At 52.0% G+C, this 20,185-nt stretch overlaps 1 protein-coding gene across 2 annotated transcripts in view; it reads right to left on the bottom strand.

Annotated features, from left to right (window-relative positions):
• Window positions 1-20,185, bottom strand: part of SCUBE1 (signal peptide, CUB domain and EGF like domain containing 1) — a 137,141-nt gene that overhangs the window by 89,540 nt on the left and 27,416 nt on the right. For both annotated transcript variants that reach the window (XM_066358614.1, XM_066358613.1), the window contains exon 3: window positions 17,760-17,888. In XM_066358614.1, the coding sequence (XP_066214711.1) occupies window positions 17,760-17,888 (129 nt within the window). The remainder of the gene's footprint in view (window positions 1-17,759; window positions 17,889-20,185) is intronic.

Genomic DNA, 20,185 nt, shown 5'->3' on the forward strand with positions numbered 1-20,185 from the left:
TATGCGCTCACGTTGATGGACGTTTGGGGTGTTTCCACTCCTTGGCTATTATTTCAAATGCTGCACCAGTGCTTGTGTGACCATGCTTCCGTCCTCCTGAGTATACACCTAGGAGCAGCACTGTTGGGTCATGTGGTAATTCTATGTTTAACTTTTGAGGAACTGTCAAACTGTTTCCATAGCGGCTACATGCCATCTTACCATCCCACCAGCAAAATATAAGGTTTTCAATTTCTCCACATCTCGCCAACATGCATTGTTTTCCATTGTTTGTTTTAAAAAAATTATAACCATACTAGTGGGTGTGAAGGGGTATCTCATATGGCTTTGATTTGCATTTCTCCAATGATGTTGAGCATCTTGTCATGTGTTTATTGTCCATTCATATATCCTCTTTGTAGAAATGTCTATTCAAATCCTTGATCCATTTTAAGATTGGGTTCTTAGTCTTTTTACTATTGAGTTGTAAGAGTCCATTATATATCCCAGATATTAAACTTTAACAGATACATGACTGGCAGAAACACTTTCATTTTGTGGACCCTGAGTCCTGTAAGCAATTCCAGGGGTGGGGATGAGGGGCGTCACTCCACCCTAGGAGCTCAGTGCAACTGTGGGGGCCAGGCTGGCGAGGCCTGGGCTATTGTCAGGCTCTGGTCCCGGGAGATGTCACCCTGTCCCATGGCTTTATCAGCTACCTATTTGCCAATGCTGCCCAAATCTCTGGGCCTTCCTGCTCCACTTGCTCCAGACTTATACATCAATGACTGACACAGCACCTGCACTGAGATGTCCAACAGGCAGGATGAGCCTAACATGATCCATGCAGAACAAAGCAAAGCCTGGTCCCGCCCTCAACCTTCCCTATCTCAGCTAATGGCAGCACAACCCGCAGTCGCTTCAGCCAAAACACCTGGTGGCCACCCCTCGATACCTCCTTCCTCACTTCCCACATCTGATCCCTTAGGTTCAGTGGTCCAGCAGTTCCACCTGCAAACAAACCAGGAGTATGATGACATCTCACTTCCAACCCCAGGATTGCTGGGCCCAACCCCCTCCTTGCTGGCCCAGATTAGTGAGGTGACCTCCTCACTGGTCTCCCTGCTCCCACCCTCGTCCTGTGCTCCACACAGGCACCTCTCCATGCCAGCCCCCTGTGTGAGAGCCTACAGAGGCTTCCTCATTCGCTTCGAATACAGCATAGACTCCCTTTGCTGCCGACAAGGCCCCAGGGAGCTGCTCCGCCGCACCTCCAGCCTTCTCCTTGCTCACCAGACGATAGCACTCCAGCGTCACTGCTGTCCTCTGACCAATGCTATCTTGTTCCCTTCTCGGGGCTTTTGCAGGTGCTGTTCTGACTGGAATGCTCTTCCCTGATCTTGGCATGGCTGGTTCCTCCTCATTCAGACCTCATCTCACAGTCACCTCCTCAGAGATGCTCTCCCTGACCAGCAACCTAAAGCAGCAGATAAGTCACTCCGTGACGTGGCCCTGCCGTCTGCCTGGTGCTTTCATCTACCTGGCGTCCTACCTGGGATCTCCCAGAGAATACGGAGTCTTTGAGAATGAGCCATGTCAGTCTTGAGTGTTACTGAATTGCAGGGTTTTAAGCAGCGCACAGGGCACATAATCCACATTTATGGACCCAATAATTGACTGAAAACTACAAAACGTGGCGGGGGAGGCAGCTCTGGCCAGAGGCCCCGGCTCTTGGCCTGTCCCATCAGGGCTGAGCTGTGTGGCCCCAGACGGGTTGCTCGGCGAGGCCTTGGAGCTCCAGGGTCTAGTCAAGGAAGGCTGCTGTGGATGAGTGCAGGGAGTGAGCACTGGCTGTGGGCCCCAGGGCGGCAGCAGCCATCAGCCTGTCAGGGGCAAGTGAGGCCTAGTCAAAGAGCCATGCTCATTGGTTTGCTGCTGCAACCTAGCCTAGGGTGGACCCCATCATGGGGTGAGCACAGCCCCACCTGAGATCAGGGAGCAGTCAGGTGGGCGAGGAGTGGATGCCCTCAAACACTGCCACGCTGGGAGCTGTGTGCTCAGTGAGTGAACGTAACCATATGGGGCCCTTGGTCAGTCAGTGAAACTGTGTCCTCCCGCCGTGTCAGTGCCTTTACTGGTACGAGGATCAAAGTCTCCAGCTCAAGAAAAGCCACTTTACCTGGGCAGTGCTTCAGGAAGCAGGGGGAGGGGGAGGGGTCTGGAGACAGTAGGGTGACCTGAATGACATTTCCTTGCCACTTACAGCAAGACCATCTCTTCCTTTAATCTGTTGGGGCAGGAGGGCGGGAGAGGGGGCTGCAGGGAGGACGGCCGTTGCTGAGCCCTGTTCTGTGCGGGGCTCTCTCATTCCACGGTCTGATGAGGGTGCCCGGGGCAGGGGCAGTGCCGGAACCAGGAGCTCCGAGCACGAGTGGCCCGCCCTCGGTCACCAGCGGGAGAGGGACAGAGCCAGGATGGGAACTGGACGCGTTTGTGTGCCCACACCCTCGGGCCTCTGACAGCACAGCTGTGAACTAGAGCCAGGCTGGACATCTGTGGGAGGCACTGGGGTTTTTACAGATTTCTTTTGATGGGGATAAGAATAGAGGACTGGAAAGAGGGAAGAGAGAAAGAGCAAACAAACAAATCACAGAACCAAAGCGAGAGGCTCTGAGGAAAGCAAGGGGAAGTGCTCTGACAGGCTTCTTAATGAGCATCCTTAGAAAGAAAGCAGGCCAGCTGGATGTGATTACCATGGGCCGGCGGGCAGGGTAGGCAGCGTGGGCAGGGTGGGCAGGGCGACCTGCTGCCTTCAGAGAAACTCCATGGAGCAGAGCAAGGCCCGGAGCACCGCCCCCCTCCATGCCGCCAGGCTGGCACGGGTCCTCGGCCAGTCCCGCAGGCCTGACTCCAGCTACGTCAGGTGACTCCTTCCCAGCGTGAACGTCCCAGCCTTAGGGCCGACTGCTGGGGATCCAGCACCCTTGGGTATCATTCTTTCCAATTAAATTTGGCATTTTCTCTCACCTTTCAAGCTGCTGAGTATAATACCCAGGCTTTTCCACTGGCCAGGCTACTGGAGGTGCTCTGAGTGACCCCTTCTCTTCCTCCTTCCCACCAGCACCAGTCCCCTCACAGGAGCTCACTGGCGGGAGGGTCCCAGCACACCCCATGCTGAGACGGCTCCTTAACTGGGCCTGCAGTGAGCTGGCTTGTCCCTTACCCCACTTGGCAGTCCCTTGTTAACAGGCTCATGCGGCCGCAACAGGATTGAGAAGTGATTTTGTGCCAAGAAAGCAGCAGACAGAGGGGCTGTGGGAGGACAGAGGTGGAGGACGAGTGCAGGTGGCAGGGAGCGTTGTGGAAAAGGGGACGCTGAGATCGGCTGAAGCCCAGTGAAGATCCGTGGTCCCGTGGTGCCGCTCACGGACAGCCCCGCCCTCCCCATCCCACGTTTGTGGCCGTTTCCTTTCCGTGGCATTTCTCGCCTCAAGAACCTAGCATGGCTCCCTATCACTGGTCCAATAAATCTGTTCTATTATTTAAAAATTCTAATTTATAAGGAATTTTGAAAAACAATAATAATAATAATAATAATAATAATAATAAAGGGATCAAAAGTCTAGCACTCTGGCTGCAGCCACAATCACGAGAATCTATTTTGTTTCTGGTCCTTTCCACGTGTTGCTTTTCCCAGTGTAACGAGCCGCTCTGCCCTGGCCTCTCACGCTCCTGTATTTCACCCTGTTAACAGTCTCCCTGGGTGGCCCACAGGGCAGCCACAGCCCTTCCCTTGTAGGGACCTTTCCTTCAGATGGATCCCCAGGTCAAAGACTGTGAGCTTTGCACTTCTCGTCACTCCCTGCTGGACCCCTTTCGATCTGCTGACCACCCCCCACCCCCACCCCCTCGCCAGAGCGTGCCTGTGCAAGCAGCTGCTAATCTGAAATCATCTTTCTTCACCCAAACAGTCCATGAGTAGCTGTTTGTCCATCCATTCATTCATTCATTCATTCGCTCACTCAACAAGGATGCGAGGCCCCGCACTCAGTGCTGGGAATGACTGGTGAACATGAGGTCAAGACCAGCCCTGGGGAGCTGCCTGCTGGGAGGAGGAGAGACAGTGAGACCAGTAGAAATCAACTACTGACTGAGGTCAGATGTCTGCAGGAAAAGGAATGCCCCTATGAGAGGGGTTGGGAGGCACTCTGAGAAGCAGGGCAGCCTCTCGCTAAGCCATGTGAGCATCGGCGTAGGAAAAGGCGTCTGGTGGTAGGATGCAGTGTGCATGTGTGTGCGCGCATGTGTAATGTGTATGTGCGTGTGCGTGTGCGTGTGTGTGTGTGTGTGTGTGTGGTGAGGCTGGAGCAGCAGGTGGGGCCCAAACAGCTGTTGAAGGAGGGGCTGGGAATCAGGCCTGAGTCTGTGACATGCCCATTATGCAGTCGAAGGGGATGCCCTGGCATTCCTACACTTGTGGGTTTAAATCCCCAGGTCTGAGACCTGGGGAGCATTTAGCACGCTTGGTTCTGCCGACAGAGACCACTCTCTACTCCTGAGCCCACACTGCTACCTGATAAGCCCTCCTACCTCTAGGCTTTGCACGTGTGGGTCCCTCCTCCTCTCCCCCATCTCCACCGCCACCTTTCTCTTTCCTGGCAGGGCAAGTCACCCCCAGCCCCCAGTACTTGGTGTAGTGTTAATTACACCAAGCATGCCATGTTGAGAGGAGTGTTCCTACACAAATCCTAGAGCTTCCTAAGGGTGGGAGTCACGTCGATACAATCTCAGGACCTCTTGACCGGGCACTCCCGGCATTTGCTGACCCAGAGGTTACGGATCCTTTCTCCGAGGCATTTCTGCTCTTCTGACCAGACAGCCTCAGCAGCTGCTCTCACTCAGCACCCATGGGTTCCGGGCTCCCCACATCCTGGGCTTGGATCCTGGTCCCCTATCTCGGCTACATGATTACACATCAATGGTGAGAGAAGCTCTGATGGAGTATTGGGGTGGGGGGTGGAGCAGCACACAAACATCAATGCATGATCACAGCCAAGCAAAGTCAGGTCCTCACACAGACCATCCTGGGCATGACATCAGGACAGGAAAACTGCTGACCTGTTGGGCTGGCGAGCTAGTGAAGGAATTATTTTTGGTCTTTTCTATTGATTTCTCTGAGTGTGTCTGTAGCATTATTACATGTGTGGAAGATGAATAAGTAAACAGACTATTTCAGCTCTGCATGAAGAGTACTGTGACTCTGGCTGGTCCGAGTGCAGGGTAGGGAGCAAGTCCGCCTGCCCGGGAGGGCGAGGGGAGAGGTGCAGAAGGACCGACTGGAGCACTGGGGACAAAGAAGCGGGGTAGACGGTTCCCCAGGCAGGCGGAAGCATGGAGGGTATACGGTGCCTGGGGACAGGCTCACTATTCAGAAGGAGAGGAGGCAAGGCTGGAGTGACAGGCAGAGCCCACGTCACAAGGGCCCAGCTGCCAGGCTGAGGAGGCCCCACGAGGATCCCACCAGAGGGGCATCCACCAAGGCTCATCCAAATGACTGCACTGGCCTCTGACCCCTGGCGGCCAGCAGATGGGTCCAGAGAAGGCAAGTTGGCCTGTGGGTTAAGGTGGCACCGAGGAGGTTGCTAAAGACTCCAGACCAAGCAGCTCAGTGGCTGCCACGGGTACCTACTCCCACAGACAAGGCGTACCAGCTGGGTACAAGGCAGCTCTGCCGGCTGGTTTATTTGCAGCTGCATGTGGTTGGGATGAGGTGGGTGACAGGGAGGGGTGTTGGGGCAGGACATGCACAGGGCTGGCGAATGGCCACTATAAACAGCCGGGCCAGGCCTGCTGGTGCTGGGGAGGGGGGTCACTGTAGCATCTGTCCAGACGCAGCCATACCAGCCAAGGTCCAGGGTGACCCCAAACACCATCCAGGACCCAGGCTGCTCCAAAATAAGCAACTTGTTGGCAAAGGGCGTGCCGTGCAGAGACTCTAGGACACTCTTATTTGTTCATAATGCCCCCTTTTAGGCACACGGCTCAGTTCTGGTTTGGGACATATGTTCTGGTGGTAGAATATTTTTAAAGAGCCTTCACAAGACACTTATTTTTTGTTTATTTCTCAGAGCTCCGACCAAGCCCTTGGCACATGGACTGCAAACAGGAAAGTTGAGGGAAAGTGTCTGCTGACCTGGCCTGCCCTTAGCAACTGGGTGTTCCTCTGCTGTTTACGGACATGGCATTCTCTGCCCCGGGACAGGGCAGGACCGCTTCTTCTAGTCCCCAAATTGAGGCCTATTCTATTCAAACGTGAGGCTGGCACCAGCGGGAGTGCCAACAGATTTCAGCCCAGCCCTACCAATGGGAAGGAGAACCCATCTAGTGAGGTGGCCCCTGACCTGGACGTACAACTGAAAGGAGAGGAGAAGAGGACGGCTGTGGACGCTCCCAACGCCCGCTGAGGGTCCCTGCTTTCCCACAGACCACCTCGCCGTGTCCCACCACCCTCCCATGAACACCACTGCGCCTCCTTTCTGGGGAAGAAAAGTGAGAGCAGAGAGCTGGTCCCAGACCACTGCCAGGAAGGGAGATGGGGGCGAGGCTCCATGTGTCTGCCTCCCAGGGACCCGCTCTCCCCTCACCCAAAACGGAGACTAGAAGGAGTGAGAATGGAGGTACAGACAGGGAGTCCCGAGCCTCTGAGCCTCCATGGGCCATGGGGTTAGCATAGGCTGCTCAGAGGCTCCCCCAGCGCGGACGCCCTGCCCTCCCCCCTGCAGGCTGGTGCACTCACCACTGCGTCATGCTCCTCTGGATGGTCACAATCAGACATTCTGCCCCCTTCCCTGGCTACCTGGCCCGGGGACAGAGCTAAGTCACCCTGGAGCTCAGCCCTCCAGGAGCTCCCAGGCAGCGGGGAGACTCACCTCCAAGGGCTGCCAGTGAAGAACTGGGGAGCTCAGTGCTGAGCCAGGCAGAAACTCAGGGGCTGTGGGTGCCCAGGGGATGGGTACGCAGTTCAGGGGGCTTTCTGAAGGGGCTGAGGCCTGAGCTGAGCCCTGAGGGACAGGTGGGGTCAGCCAGACAAAGTGCCGGTGAAGAGCACAGGGACGGGCAATCCGGGCAGCGGGAAGGGCAGCTGTGTGGACCCTCCAGAGCAAGGAGGGTGGTGCGTGGAGGGGAACGAACGCTGTCCCGCATGTTGGAGATGACAGCTCTGAGACGACAGGAGGCACACAGGGACTGCATCCGGACTAGGACACGACCAAGAGCTTGGTTGTCCCTGGGGACGTGCCACGCTGCCAACACATCGAATCACACGATGCTGGAGGGGAAGGACTCTGCCATGGCAGCCAGGCCAGGGGACTCCAAAGAGTGCCCTCGGCACCCCAGGACCATGCAGGGTGGGGGCGGTCCCCGGAGAGCAGGGTTCTCCTCCCTGCCCGTCTCACCTCCCATTTCAGCTAGAGCAGCAGGACCTCCTCGTGATTTTCCTGGAAATAAAGGGTTCTGCTGCTGCCCACAAAACCCCACAGGCTGGAAAACCACTGGTTGAAATCCACCCCTTTATTTCACATATGATGGGGAAACTGAGGCACAGAGAGACAGGACATTTCCCAAGGTCCTCAGCAAGCCCAAACTCTTGGTCCTCTGCCCTTCCACTGCACACCCAGCTGGCCCCTGCTGTCAGATGCTCCCACAGCTCTGCTCCGCCCCAGGCCTGTGCTGGCTGTCTGCACGAGACTGTTGGCAGCCTGCCACCTCCCAGACACACTGCGTCCCCATCAATCACCCCCGCACCCCACTCCAGGAGCTCCCTGGCTGTGTGCCGATGGGGACAGAAGCAACCTGCTTACAAAGATGCACACAGCACCCACTGTCTTTTTTCCTCAGGCCAAGGAATCCCCATTAGATTCAGGCTGTTAAGAGCTGGAAAGTGGGCCTGAACCCGACTTGGCCTTCCCCAGCCCGGCAAGTGTCTTCGGATTACCTGTACGTGTGCGCGCTGAGAATGGGGCAAGGGGAGGGGGCGTAAATAAGGAGAACAGGAAAAAACTAGAGTTTACCTTTAAAAATATTGATGTTTATGGAGTAACTACGTGATGGTCTGAAGCTGTTTAGTCTTACATTAAAATGGTCGGCATTCCTCCCCCCTAGCAAGAAACGCATTTGAGCTGTTGAAGTATAAAGACAAATAAACAGCGGCAACTAGAGCCTTCGTCAGGGGTTCAAGGGAGCAACACATTGTCTCCAGCTGTCCTGCAGGACGAGAGGGCTGAGGCGGCGGGCCCTTTCATCCTGCCAGGGACCGGCCTGCGCAGAGAGGCGGGGAGCACCGGCACTGCTGCGCCAGGGAACGTGTGGGCGCCCACGGGGACTTCCTCCCACAGGTGCAGCTGGGCTCCTGGGCTCGTTGGACTCTCCCAAGTCTTCTTCTTCTCTTCTTCTCCCTCCGCTTGGCAGCCTCTGGTGTCACCTGCTCATCCACCTCCTCCTCTGATCCCAGCAGACGGGGATCATGCCCGTTTTACACAGAACAGAGACTAAGGAAGAGGGGCTGTGTGTCCGGATCACAAGATGGGCATGTGGCGGAGCTGGGATTGGGAGCCCTGATGCCAGGTGGTGCCATGTCCATGAACAAGCCCAAAACCAATGCAAGAGGATGGCAGGGTGGGGGGCTTCCTGACCCAGGATGGGGGTAAGCACTGACTTGTAGTGGGAGTTCCGTGTGGAACTTGAGTCCCTAGCGAGGGGGCTTCACACGCAGCCCAGGGCCCAGGCTCATCCCCTACATCTTTGTCAGCTCAGAAAATTCATCCATTTTACAGTATTTAAAAAAGTATTTCAACTTTGCATACTAGGAATAAGTGATAATTAGTTAACTCACATCTGCTGAGCCCTTGCTACATGCCATGCACTATAGACTGTGCTTGACAAAGCTCATCTCATTCAGTCTGTGCCTTATTCCTGTAAGATAAACACCACTATCAACCTTACCCGACAGGTGAGGATCCTGAGGTTCAGAGAAGGGGAATTGCTTACTCTAGGCCACACAGTAATTGATGGATCCAGGATTCAAGGCCGGGCAGGCTGATTCCCTATGCTTCTTCAGGGCTGGGAATATGTCATCCATCTCCTAATTGTGGTCTCGCAGCCCAAGACGTGGCACAGGGCAGGTGCTCACGAAATCCTTATGAAATGGACGAATGTTAGGCTCTCTGGCTTTCAATCCATCTAGGAGCTCTATACTCGCATGCCACACTCGCTCCCCATCCCGACCTGACTGCCCCACAGACTTGTGGACTGGCACACCATTTCCATTTGGATGCCTGTTGATCACCTCAAAACTGAACTTGGCCAAACAGACTCATGAGTCTATCTCCCTCCTCACTCCAAAATTTGTCCTAGCCCAGTGTTCCCCATCTTAGCCATAACAGCACAGCATGCAGAAACTCCAGGCAAAAAGCTAGCAGTTGGTCTTACACATATAATCCATAACAATGCCTGCTAGCTTTGTTTTCAAAATATATTCTGAATTCAACCACTTCTTCTCACCTCCACCATTGTCAGCCTGGACTGAGCCACCAACATCTCTGACCCAGACGACCAGAGTGGTCTCTCTTATTCCCTGTGACACATTTTCTGCTTAGCAGTCAAAAAGCAATCCCTTTAATTAAAATGTCAACCAGGTTGTGTTAATCCCTGGTTAAATATCCCATGGCTTCCCAGCTAGTTCAGAACAAAATCCCACCACTCTTCTAGAGCATCTAAGGACCTGCATGATCTGACTCTGCCTACTCCTGGCCTCACCTCCAGTCTTTCCCCCTCACTCCTGACCCCCCAGGCGCACTGACCTGTCCCAAACTCACGGGGCTTGAACCCCTCTTGGGACTCTGTGCCTGTCCTCCCCCTTCCGTCTAGAGGGAAGAGCTTCCCCAGATTTTTCAAATTGTGGCTTCTTCCTCCTCACTGAGGCTCCTTCACCATCCCCACCCCCTCCCCCTTGAAGGCAGGCAGACCTTTGTAACTGCCCTGACCGGTACAGTGTGGTGGAAGGGACTACAGAGGCTAGGCTGTAACACTTCTATGCTCTGTGTCTTGTTCTGCTGGGACCCAGCTGCCATGTTGTCAGGAGGCCCACACCAGCCCAGGTGGGAAGACCACAGGAGGGGCTGCCCACAAACATTCTGGCTGACAGCCAACATCAACTGCTAGACATTAGCCAAGAGGCCTGCAGATGATTCCAGCCCTGTCTTCAGGCCATCCCAGCCTTCACGTCCTCCCAGTGGACGCCCAGACCCCGTGGAGCAGAGACAAGCCGTCCCTGCTGAGCCCTGTCTGAATTCCTGGCCTGTAGAAGCCACAGCAGAATAAAATGGTATTTTATGCCACCAAGAACAGGCAAATTTTTATGCAGTAATGGTATTAGGATGCCGCTGTCTGACCAGGTGGTCGCGCAGTGGATAGATAATCGGACTGGGATACAGAGGATGCCACTGTATCCGACCACGCTTCCCCTCATCACTCTCCATTACACTAGAGTTGACCTAACTGAACTGACACTGACTTTATTGTCTCTCTGACCCCCACTGTGGAAGCTCCCTAAGTGTGGGGAGCTGTTTTCTTTGTTCACCACTTGCTGTACCCAGGGTGTAAGGCTGGGTCTGGCACATGGCCTGTGCTCAGAACAAGCTTCTGCAACAAACAAATAGATGGATTGAAGGCTGCTGTGTCACTGCTGACACAGCCCTCTCTGCCTGTCATCAGTCGTGCCTATTTCTGTCTTCCTCACGGACCTGGGAGTCCTGTGACAGGAACCACTTCTAATTCACCTTCATCTCTGTTGTGTGCCCAGCATGGAGGTGTGCTGGGTTTGGGAACCCAGGTTACTTTCACACATCCGTTTCTTCATTCATTCATTTTACAGATGTTTATTATATGCCAACAACATGCCAGGCTCTGCACTAGGTCCTGAGGAGGAAGACCAAGAAATAAATTAGACGACTTCTGCTCTCAGGGAAAGGAGGGAAGACCCCGGCACAGAGCCGCAGTGGAGGTGTACACAACACAGTCACAGAGGACTGGAGCAAAGGGACGTGTGGGCTGTGTCTCACATGTCACGGAAGTAGGACCTCACCAAGTCCATGCTGGGGGAGGAGTCACAGGGAGCAGCTGTAAACAGCAGGATGTGTAGAAGGAATCTACGTGTTTCAGGAAGGCTGGGCCAGAGGGCACCCTTGGGAGAGGTGAGGGGAAGAGGCTGGTAGGGCCCTGGCCTGAGGGGCCGTGTGGACCAATGGGCAGATGAACTGGGCGCTATTGTGAAAGTGATGGGAGCCATGAGAAAGGGTTTTGGAGGAACAGGGCTCTCTGTGTGGTCACTGGGTTTAAGACAATGGTGACACGAAACTCCTATTCAGGTGGCAAGCTTGGCCTGGGGAGGCAGTACAGGATTCCGGGAGGAGGTGCCCGCCCTTGGGGAGAACTCCCTGGAGGAGGGGTGCCCTCTTGCCCTTTAACATGCCTCCAACCAGCCGGGCTCGACAGATATTGGGATTTCTGGATGCCCTCTGTGACTCCCAAACTTGCAGAGCTAACGCCCCACAGAAGGAAGTCCCTCCCTGAAGCTGGCCAGACTCCCAAAGCTGTTCCAGGTGCCATGGGGCAAGAGTGTGGGCAGTGGCTTATGGCCTTGAGCTGGCAAATGCACAGACCTGGGCTCTAGTCTGAGCTCCACCACACCACTGCTGTGCAACCGTACATAGTTCCCTTTCCCTCTCTGAGCTTTGCTTCTCATCTGCAAGCAGGGATCCTAACGGCTCCTGCCCCTGGGTGCTATGAGGACTGCAGGAACGTGGGCACAACATGCTGCTGCTCTGGGCACACAGCAGGGATCCAACCAGAGTTCCTCATCTCACCCAAGAAACCATCTATCTAGTCCAAGGCCGGGCATATAGTAGGTGCTCAATAAATGTTAATGGGAAAGTAGTGATCTGTTAATAAAACAACTTTTCTGCTGAACCTGGCTTCAGATGACTTCTCTTCATCAGGGAAATAAAAATACTGAGAAGCAAGTCCAAAATTCAAACTGTGAGCAACTTGAGAAACATATTTTTCAGTTAGTCGAGGTAAAGACTGGGGTCGAGGAAAACATCTGGCTAAGTGAACTAATGGCTTCGAAGAAGAAGGGGCCTTGCTTTGTAGAGATGGGAAAAAATTACCCACTGCTGGTTTTAATTTGGGATAAAAAAAAAATCTGATTCTATTAGCCTAAATATTGCTCTTATGTCCAACTGCATGGAGTTTGGAATAATATTTTTCAAACAGAACTACTGCTATTTCAAGTAATTACAATGCTAAAAGCAGTCATTTGGGGTTGAGCAAGGATCTCATCATGGTTGGAATTCCCTCTGGTGTCATTTTCTGTTATATTTGAGAAATTCCTCAATAAAGATGTCAAATAGAGAGAGGGGTTTGTTCCCCAGAGGACAGATTTGGCCACCCTCCAGGACACAGTCCCGGGCAAGCCATCTCCGCAAGAAAATAACCTCTCTTGCTCAAAAGAAAAGAAAAGGTTCAACTATGAAAACTCCAGCAAGAAAATAACCCTTAAGCCGTCAGCCTCATTTCTTCTAATTAACTCAAATGCATTTCAAACTCTGCTGATCGGGACTTATTCCAGCTATTATCCCTCAGGAATTTGGTGGTGGAGAGAGGAATGTTACACCTGGACAAGACTCTTGACCAACCCAGACTTCTGGAGACAGAACAACAGGAGATGCAAAGGGCCTAACTGTGCCCAGTGGGCGATGGGTTGTGGTGTGGGGCTCAGGGTGATTGACCAGAGATCGCACAAGGCAGCAAGAACCTTCCAAAAACTCAGTCAGCCTCTTGCAGTCCCCCAACACCCATCAGGGGCAGGCTTTCTGCTGGCAGCTTAATCAGGCAGCGTGAGCACAATTCCTAGGAAGATCAAGCAGGTAAATAACTAAAGCTGACTGGCTGTGAGCAACAGGGAGTGGTGGGAACTGTAACAAACAGGAGCGTTCACTCACACCCAAAGTGGGCACAGCTCCTGCCAGCAGTTGCCAGCACCACACTGAGACCAAGAAGTGCCCCTGCCCTGGGCCCCATGGTTTGGGGTCCCTCCTCTGCCCCTCCTGTGGCTGTAGCCCTCCCTATGGACTCAGAAGTCTACAGACGATTGTGTGCACCTGGAACCCACACCCACCCTTCCCAAACACATTCTGGTACTCGAGACCCTACCATTCCCTGTCCGAATGGCCCCGTGGCTGTCTGTTCTCTGAGGGGCAGATGACATTTGACACTTAGGACCAAGCAGCAGCAAAAGGAAAGGTAGTCTGGGGTAGTAGTCCCCAACCTCTTTTGGGCCATGGACCGGTTTAATGTCAGAAAATATTTTCACGGACCGGCCTTTAGGGTGGGACAGATAAATGTATCACGTGACCGAGACAAGCGTCAAGAGTGAGTCTTAGACAGATGTAACAGAGGGAATCTGGTCATTTTTAAAAAATAAAACATCGTTCAGACTTAAATATAAATTAAACGGAAATAATGTAAGTTATTTATTCTTTCTCTGTGGACCGGTACCAAATGGCCCATGGAACGGTACCAGTCCGCGGCCTGGGGGTTGGGGACCACTGGTCTGGGGGAAAGAGCCAGAGTCGGAGCGTTCCAGGGCTGGAGTGTGTCCTGGGCTCTGTGTGGTGAGGGATGGAGCCGGAGGGAGAAGAAGGGATGGGTCAGGCATGGCCACACCTCTGTTTTCTGGCACAAACTCCAAAGAGTCCTAAATTCCAGGTCATGAGGTAGGGGTACTTGTCAAGGTAGACTAGGTTGAATGTATTCTAGTTTTGAAGCTTCATAATGACTTTTACATATTTATCCACGTAATATAGGAGCCTCCATCTGCACTTCTGCCAGAGCCCTGTGAACGTTGGGGGCTGGGTAACAATGGCCAAGCAGGAACTATGCTGGAAATCCCGATTTTTTATGTGACATCCCTTGATTTTTTAAGTGTGGACAAATCATTTGATGACGTTGACAATGGTAAACACCATGGGGATCAACCGCATGTGCAGGCTGGCTGAGGGCTGTGGCTGCCAGCTCAGAACCTCTGCACCCACAGGAGGACAAGAGCCCGCACCTGTGTGGAATGTCCTATCTGTGCACACAGTTCTCCACAGCCACTTCCACACCTAACTGTCACCGCAACCCTCAGAGACAGACACTACTGACCCATTCAGAGTCAGGGGAACTGAAGCTTGGAGGGTTTGAGTAACGGATCCTAAACCATGAACTCGGGTGTTCGTGCCAGAACGTGAGGTTACCCTCTCACACCGCAAGCTGGCTTCCTCGTTTCTGGCTTTAGTGATCGAGCCTCCGTGACCCCGACAACCGCACTTTAACCCCAACAGCAGTTTATGGATGAGGGAGCTGAGGTTCTGAGAGATCCCAGAGCCAGTGAGGTTCTGGTTGGTTGGCACCAAGATCTGACTTCTCTAGAGCCGAAGTTTTGTCTTGAGAAGGAAAAAACCTAAACAAAGAGTCTGCCGGGAAGGGTTTGCCCTCAGCTAAAAGCAGAGGAGCAACAGAGAGAGCCTTTTCTTGGCGCCATATGTACGCGTGAAAGCTGTGTGCACTTGCAATCTGTGCTCGAGGTGTGTGTGGGGGAGTTTACCCACTTATTTAAATTAATCAGTTTAGAAAGAATCCATTGTGAAAACAACATTGTCAAAACAAAGACCCACACGATCCACCATTAGTGTGGAGGCACTGGTTGTAGCCGTAGCCAAGTTCACAGACACGTGCCTCTGCACAGGTAGGAGCGCTGTGGCTAGAAAGGCAGCCCGTGCTCAGACACAGCCCAAAGGGTGCAGACGGCAGGCCACATACAGCCCACCTCAGTCCATCTCTTTGAACATCGGTGATCAGATGCCCACTTCAGTCCAGTACTCAGTGCACTCTGCCAGATGCTCTATACCCACGATCACATTTCATCTCTGCAGGAACCTAACAGGAAGGGACTATGCATTCCATTTCACAGGTAAGAAAACTGAGGCACAAGGGGAGAGTGACTGGCCAAAGGTCACACAGCTGGTAACTGGCAGGGCCCGGATTGGAGCCCAGAACAGGCAGTTCCCCAAAATCGGACCACTAGGTGATACTGCCTGTTGCTCCACAGGGACTGTCAACTCTGTCTTCAAGGGCTAATCAATTACTGAAATGTACTCTTTCTGTTATCTGAAAAGGAGGCAAGCTGGTTAAGCTGAGTAAGGGTCTATGCTTTTGGAAGAATTCAACAGATAACACTTGGACGATAATTAACCTGGCATCTGGCACAGTATACGTTGTTCAGCCTGTTCTTCACAATCTAATGAAAGGCTCTGCCTCCTTCCACAGCTTCATCTCCCGCTGTCCCTGCCACCCACTGGAGTCGGCCTCTGGGAGCCCCCACAGCTCTCTGCTCAGGCTGAGCCCTCACCCCAGCAAGTTCACCCGCCCTGACCTCAGGAGATTCTGCTCAGTGCCGTCTTCTCTATAACCCCCCCTCAGGAGCAAGCCCGCTTCCACCCCCACCATCGCCCCATACAGGGCTAGATCTCCACAGGCCCCTCTGAGCTTCAACTGCCTGCTGTCCAGACCTCTGTTTCAGCATTTGTTGTGGGTATAATTACACATTCACAAATCTCTTTCCTATAACAAGTCCACCCGAGATCCAAAAGGCATTAAACAAAAACAGGCAGGGAACCCAAGGTGAACACACCATGAAGAAGAAAAATCCAGAGCACCTGACACGCCACACTCCCCATGCCACCCACCAGCATATCAGTTGGCACAGAGGAAGGCGTGCCACACGCTTCCAGGAAGCACTGTGGCAAAAGCCATAAAGGATCCAAATGATCCTTTGACCCAGGCGGTTCACTTCTGGGAAGACTTGCTAAGGCAATGGATTGGGAAAACAAGGTAAAAAAGGCTTATGCCCAGAATCACCTCTAGATTCTGATGGTAAAAAGCAAACAATCTAAATGTCCAGGCACCAAAGTGTGCCTGGTCACCTAGAGTAATAATAATGCCTGTTGGTTGACTATTTGTATCTACTAAGTGCCAAGCACTTCAATTCACCCTCACAGATAACCTGGTGAGGTAGGCAGCATGATTACCCCTGGAGTACAGTGAGGAAGTCTGAGGCTCAGGGTCCTGACGACAGTAACAGCCCCTACCTAGTGCTGAAAGCCCTGTGCTGGGCAAGCTTCTTGGCTGCCCGCACATGATCTCAGGTACTGCTCACAGCAGCCTGTGAGGTAGCTGCTTTTCACACCCAATGAAGGGAATGTATTCACAGCCACAGTCCTGCCAAGTCCATGGTCTTATCCCCCAGGCCGCGGGTGTCGTGCCCTGGGTCACTCAGCACCCAGTAGCAGACCAGTGCTTAGGGGACAGGCACTTCTGCTTTGAGACCATGTGCTTTCTTCCATGAGATGTTCCTCTTGCTACAGACTGCAAACCACCTCTATTACGGGTTGAATTATGTACCCCCAAAGATGTTCAAGTCCTAACCACCAGTAGGGGTGAATGCAATCATCTTTTTTTTTTTTTTTTTTTTTTTGAGATAAGGTATTTGCAGATGATCAAGTTAAGATGAGGTCATTGGATTAAGCCCTAATTCAAAATGACTGTGCCCTTATAAAAAGGGGACATTTGGACACAGAGACAGAAATGCACAGAGCAAAGACAATGTGAAAACACAGAGACAACATGATCTATAAGCTAAGGTACACCCAAGGCTGCTGGAAGCTGGGAGGGAGGCCTGGAACAGATTCTCCCTCAAAGCCCTCAAAGGAACCAACCCTGCTGACACCTTGACTGCAGGCTTCCAGCCTCCAGACTGGGCTAGAGTGAATTTCTGGTGTTTAAGCCACTCAGTTACTATGTTGCAGCAGCCTCAGGATATTAGTCATTGATCAGACTATGAGGCAACTAGCAAAGTGGCAATAACAGGGGCCAGGTAGGTAAACCTGAGGTTCACATGATGTTAAACAGAAAATCAAGGGACAAAACCATGCTGACTACTGGATCACCACTACAGTGAAATCACTCCTAGTACAGAGAGAAGATTGAAAGGGAACACACCAGCATAACTAAGATGCTTCCCAGTTTTTTGTCTCTGTTACACATTTTCTCAATTTTATCCAGCAAGCTTACATTACTCTTACACATTTGTACAACTGATTATAAAAATATATAATCGAACCATGGAACTGTGGAGAGACATAAGAATCCTTGTTATGGAGTGAAGTGTGCTCTGCTTCAGTATACGACTGTATTTAAAATAGGACCTTTTCAGAGATAATTAAGTTAAAAATCAGTTAGGAAGGTCCCTGCTCCACCATGACTGGTGTTCTCCTAAGAGGAGAGTAGACCACACAGAGAAACACACCAAATATGTGCACACACAGAAAGATGAATATGTAAACGCTCAATAAGAAGGTGGCCATCTGCAAGTTGAGAGGCCTTAGAAGAAAAACAAAAAAATGCCAACACATTGACCTAAGACTTCTAGCCTGCAGAACTGTGAGAAAATAATTTCCCGTTGTCTAGGTCCTCCAGTCTGTGCTATTTTAGTTCAGCAGTCCCAGCAAACTAATACCAAGAACCAAAGGAGAGCAAGGCTGCCCACAGCTCCCAACACTGCAAACTGGAGCTGAGAAACAGGCAGGGCGTGCCTAGCAGGCAAGGCACAGCCGAACACTCACCCAGGCAGTTGTGTCCATCGTGTGCCAGCATGAAGCCATCAAAGCAGGTGCACCTGTAGTTCCCGGGGATATTGATGCACTCGTGGACACAGCCCCCGTTGTAGTAGTCATTCTCACACTCGTCAATGTCTGCAAAACGAGGGGCATGAGAGGTGTCAGAAGAAGAGCCTGGAGTACCCTCCTCCCCTCTACTGCTGAAGCTACCTGGACACGAGTGGCTAGGAGATGACTCCAACAGTTATTAACTAGAATCCTTGCTGGGAGTTAAGGACCCAGAGATGACAAAGATGAAGATGCTGGCTCTGTACCAAGACTGGCCACCACCTTGCAGATCTGGGCCCTGTGCCAGACATGTGTTTGGAACATTCCAACTCCCACCACAGTTAAGCAGGCAAGAGTCACTACCAGCTCTGCCTCCCTTGAAAGCTTCTCAACAGAACTATATGTGGGAGCCGTGTGTAAAATTCCCCCAAACTGGATCACTTCAGCCTATTTGAAAGCCTCCCAGAGATGGAGAGCTTATGACTTGTGAAACGGAGTATCAAATAAAATAAACTTTGCATACCACCAAAAAGTGTAACCTCTGGAATGAGGGAAAGTCCATATACTCCCTCCACAAAGTTTCCTTCCCCATCAGCATCTGAAGTCTGAATTTCTACTGCCCCAGTTTTCTAGTTATAACAAAGACTTCTGTCTCATAAACAACAGCCAATAGCCTTTGTAAAGGTCACCCTTTTTGGTGTTTTAAGTCTTTTTTTTTTTTTAACATTTCCCATTAGGGGTAAAGGGCTATCAGTTCTGGCATTCCAGAAATATTTGAGAGGTTGGGAGAATAATAGGAACGCACCCAGTTACTATTCAAAGAGCTGCTTCTATACCACATCTGGATGACAACACCATATGCCATTATCTCTTCAAATCCTACACTAACTCAGTGATGTGGGCACTGTCATTACTCCGATTTCTCAAGGCACAGACAGGGAAGCCAAAACCTTGCCAAAAGTCATACACCTAGGAAGTAGTACAAGTGGGAGTCGAACAAGTACACCCTGGTTTGGGAGCCCAAGAAGGAGTAAGCTGGGCCACATCTCTGGGAGAGGTGGGCAGGGCAGCACCGAGGCTCATCATTGGGGGCAGGGGTGCCCACCCTTCTCCTGCTTTGCCAGGTGAATGCTTCTGTGGGCCTGTGGACCCACCTGCACCTCCCCAATTAATGCAGAGAAACAAGGAAGGGGGTAGGGGAAAGTGCCTCCCAGTGGAACCGGAAGCACTACACCGTGGAACCGGAAGTGTTGCACAGTAGAAGCGGAAGTGTCCTGGTGAGCAGAACCGCAAGTGCCTAAGATGTTACAAAGTGGTGTTAGAAATTGATCCCTCTCCTTCGCAGTTGACAAGCGATTTTGAGGTAGGTTCCAGTTATGAAAGCTGGAATGAGGCCAGCCTAGGGAAGAGAGAGAACTCAATGCAAGCCTCGCTGTTCCTACAATTGCCTGAGGAGCTGTCACAGGAGGAAGCCTAGTTTTGTGCACGCCACACTGGTCTGGAGAGCAGAGCTCCACTTAGTAGGGAAAAACCACGGCAGACAATTAACATTCATAGGTAGGCACGGCCATCTGAGTGACAGATGCTGTCTTAAGAGGTAGTGAGCTCCCTGACTCTAGAGGTGACCAAGCACTGTCTGGATCCCTTCCAGAAGAGGGGATAAACTTCAGTGAAAACGGCAGTATGAAAGCTTCTGAATACAGGGTCTGGGCTGTGCAGCCTACTCCTAGTGCCCTCCTACCTGCCCAGTCACATGACTGAAGAACAAACCAGCCTGGGTTGCCGAAGGAGACAGAAAGAGACTTCTTCCTAACCTGCAAGCAGTGGCCATCAGCATCAGCTTAAGAAGCTGATTCAATTTTGCAAGTCATTTTAATGGTTTTTAATTATATGTTTAACACACTTAGAAATTTTAAATTATACTGAAGGAGGATATAAGATTTCATGTTGGAAAAGGCACACGAGTTTGTAAAGACTGAGATATTGATCACTTCCCAATCTGCAGCCCTGACCTTTCACCAGAGCCCAGGTACAACAATCCAACCACTTCTCCCCATGGATCTTCCACAGATACCCCAAAGGCAGCACGGCCCAACTTCAGCTCATCAACCTCCACTTTGCTGGGGTGGCTCATCCAGTGAATTATCATTATCCTTCCACCTCTCTGCAAAAAACATCTAGTCAACTACCCAAACATGGTTTTCCTACACTGTCCACATGGTTACAGCCTGCCCACTGGCCACCCATTTCTTATCAGCATGGGCATGATCTCTCATCTGAGCTGAACCAGCAGTCTGAAAATTGTTCTTCCCTCCTTTCCTTAATTCAAGAAGGTGACTCTCTGAAGAAGGTGGCCTGGTTCCAACTCTGAGAGTGGAGCCTGC

This window comes from Saccopteryx leptura, chromosome 1 (assembly GCF_036850995.1).
Source record: "Saccopteryx leptura isolate mSacLep1 chromosome 1, mSacLep1_pri_phased_curated, whole genome shotgun sequence".
Taxonomy (NCBI): domain Eukaryota; kingdom Metazoa; phylum Chordata; class Mammalia; order Chiroptera; family Emballonuridae; genus Saccopteryx; species Saccopteryx leptura.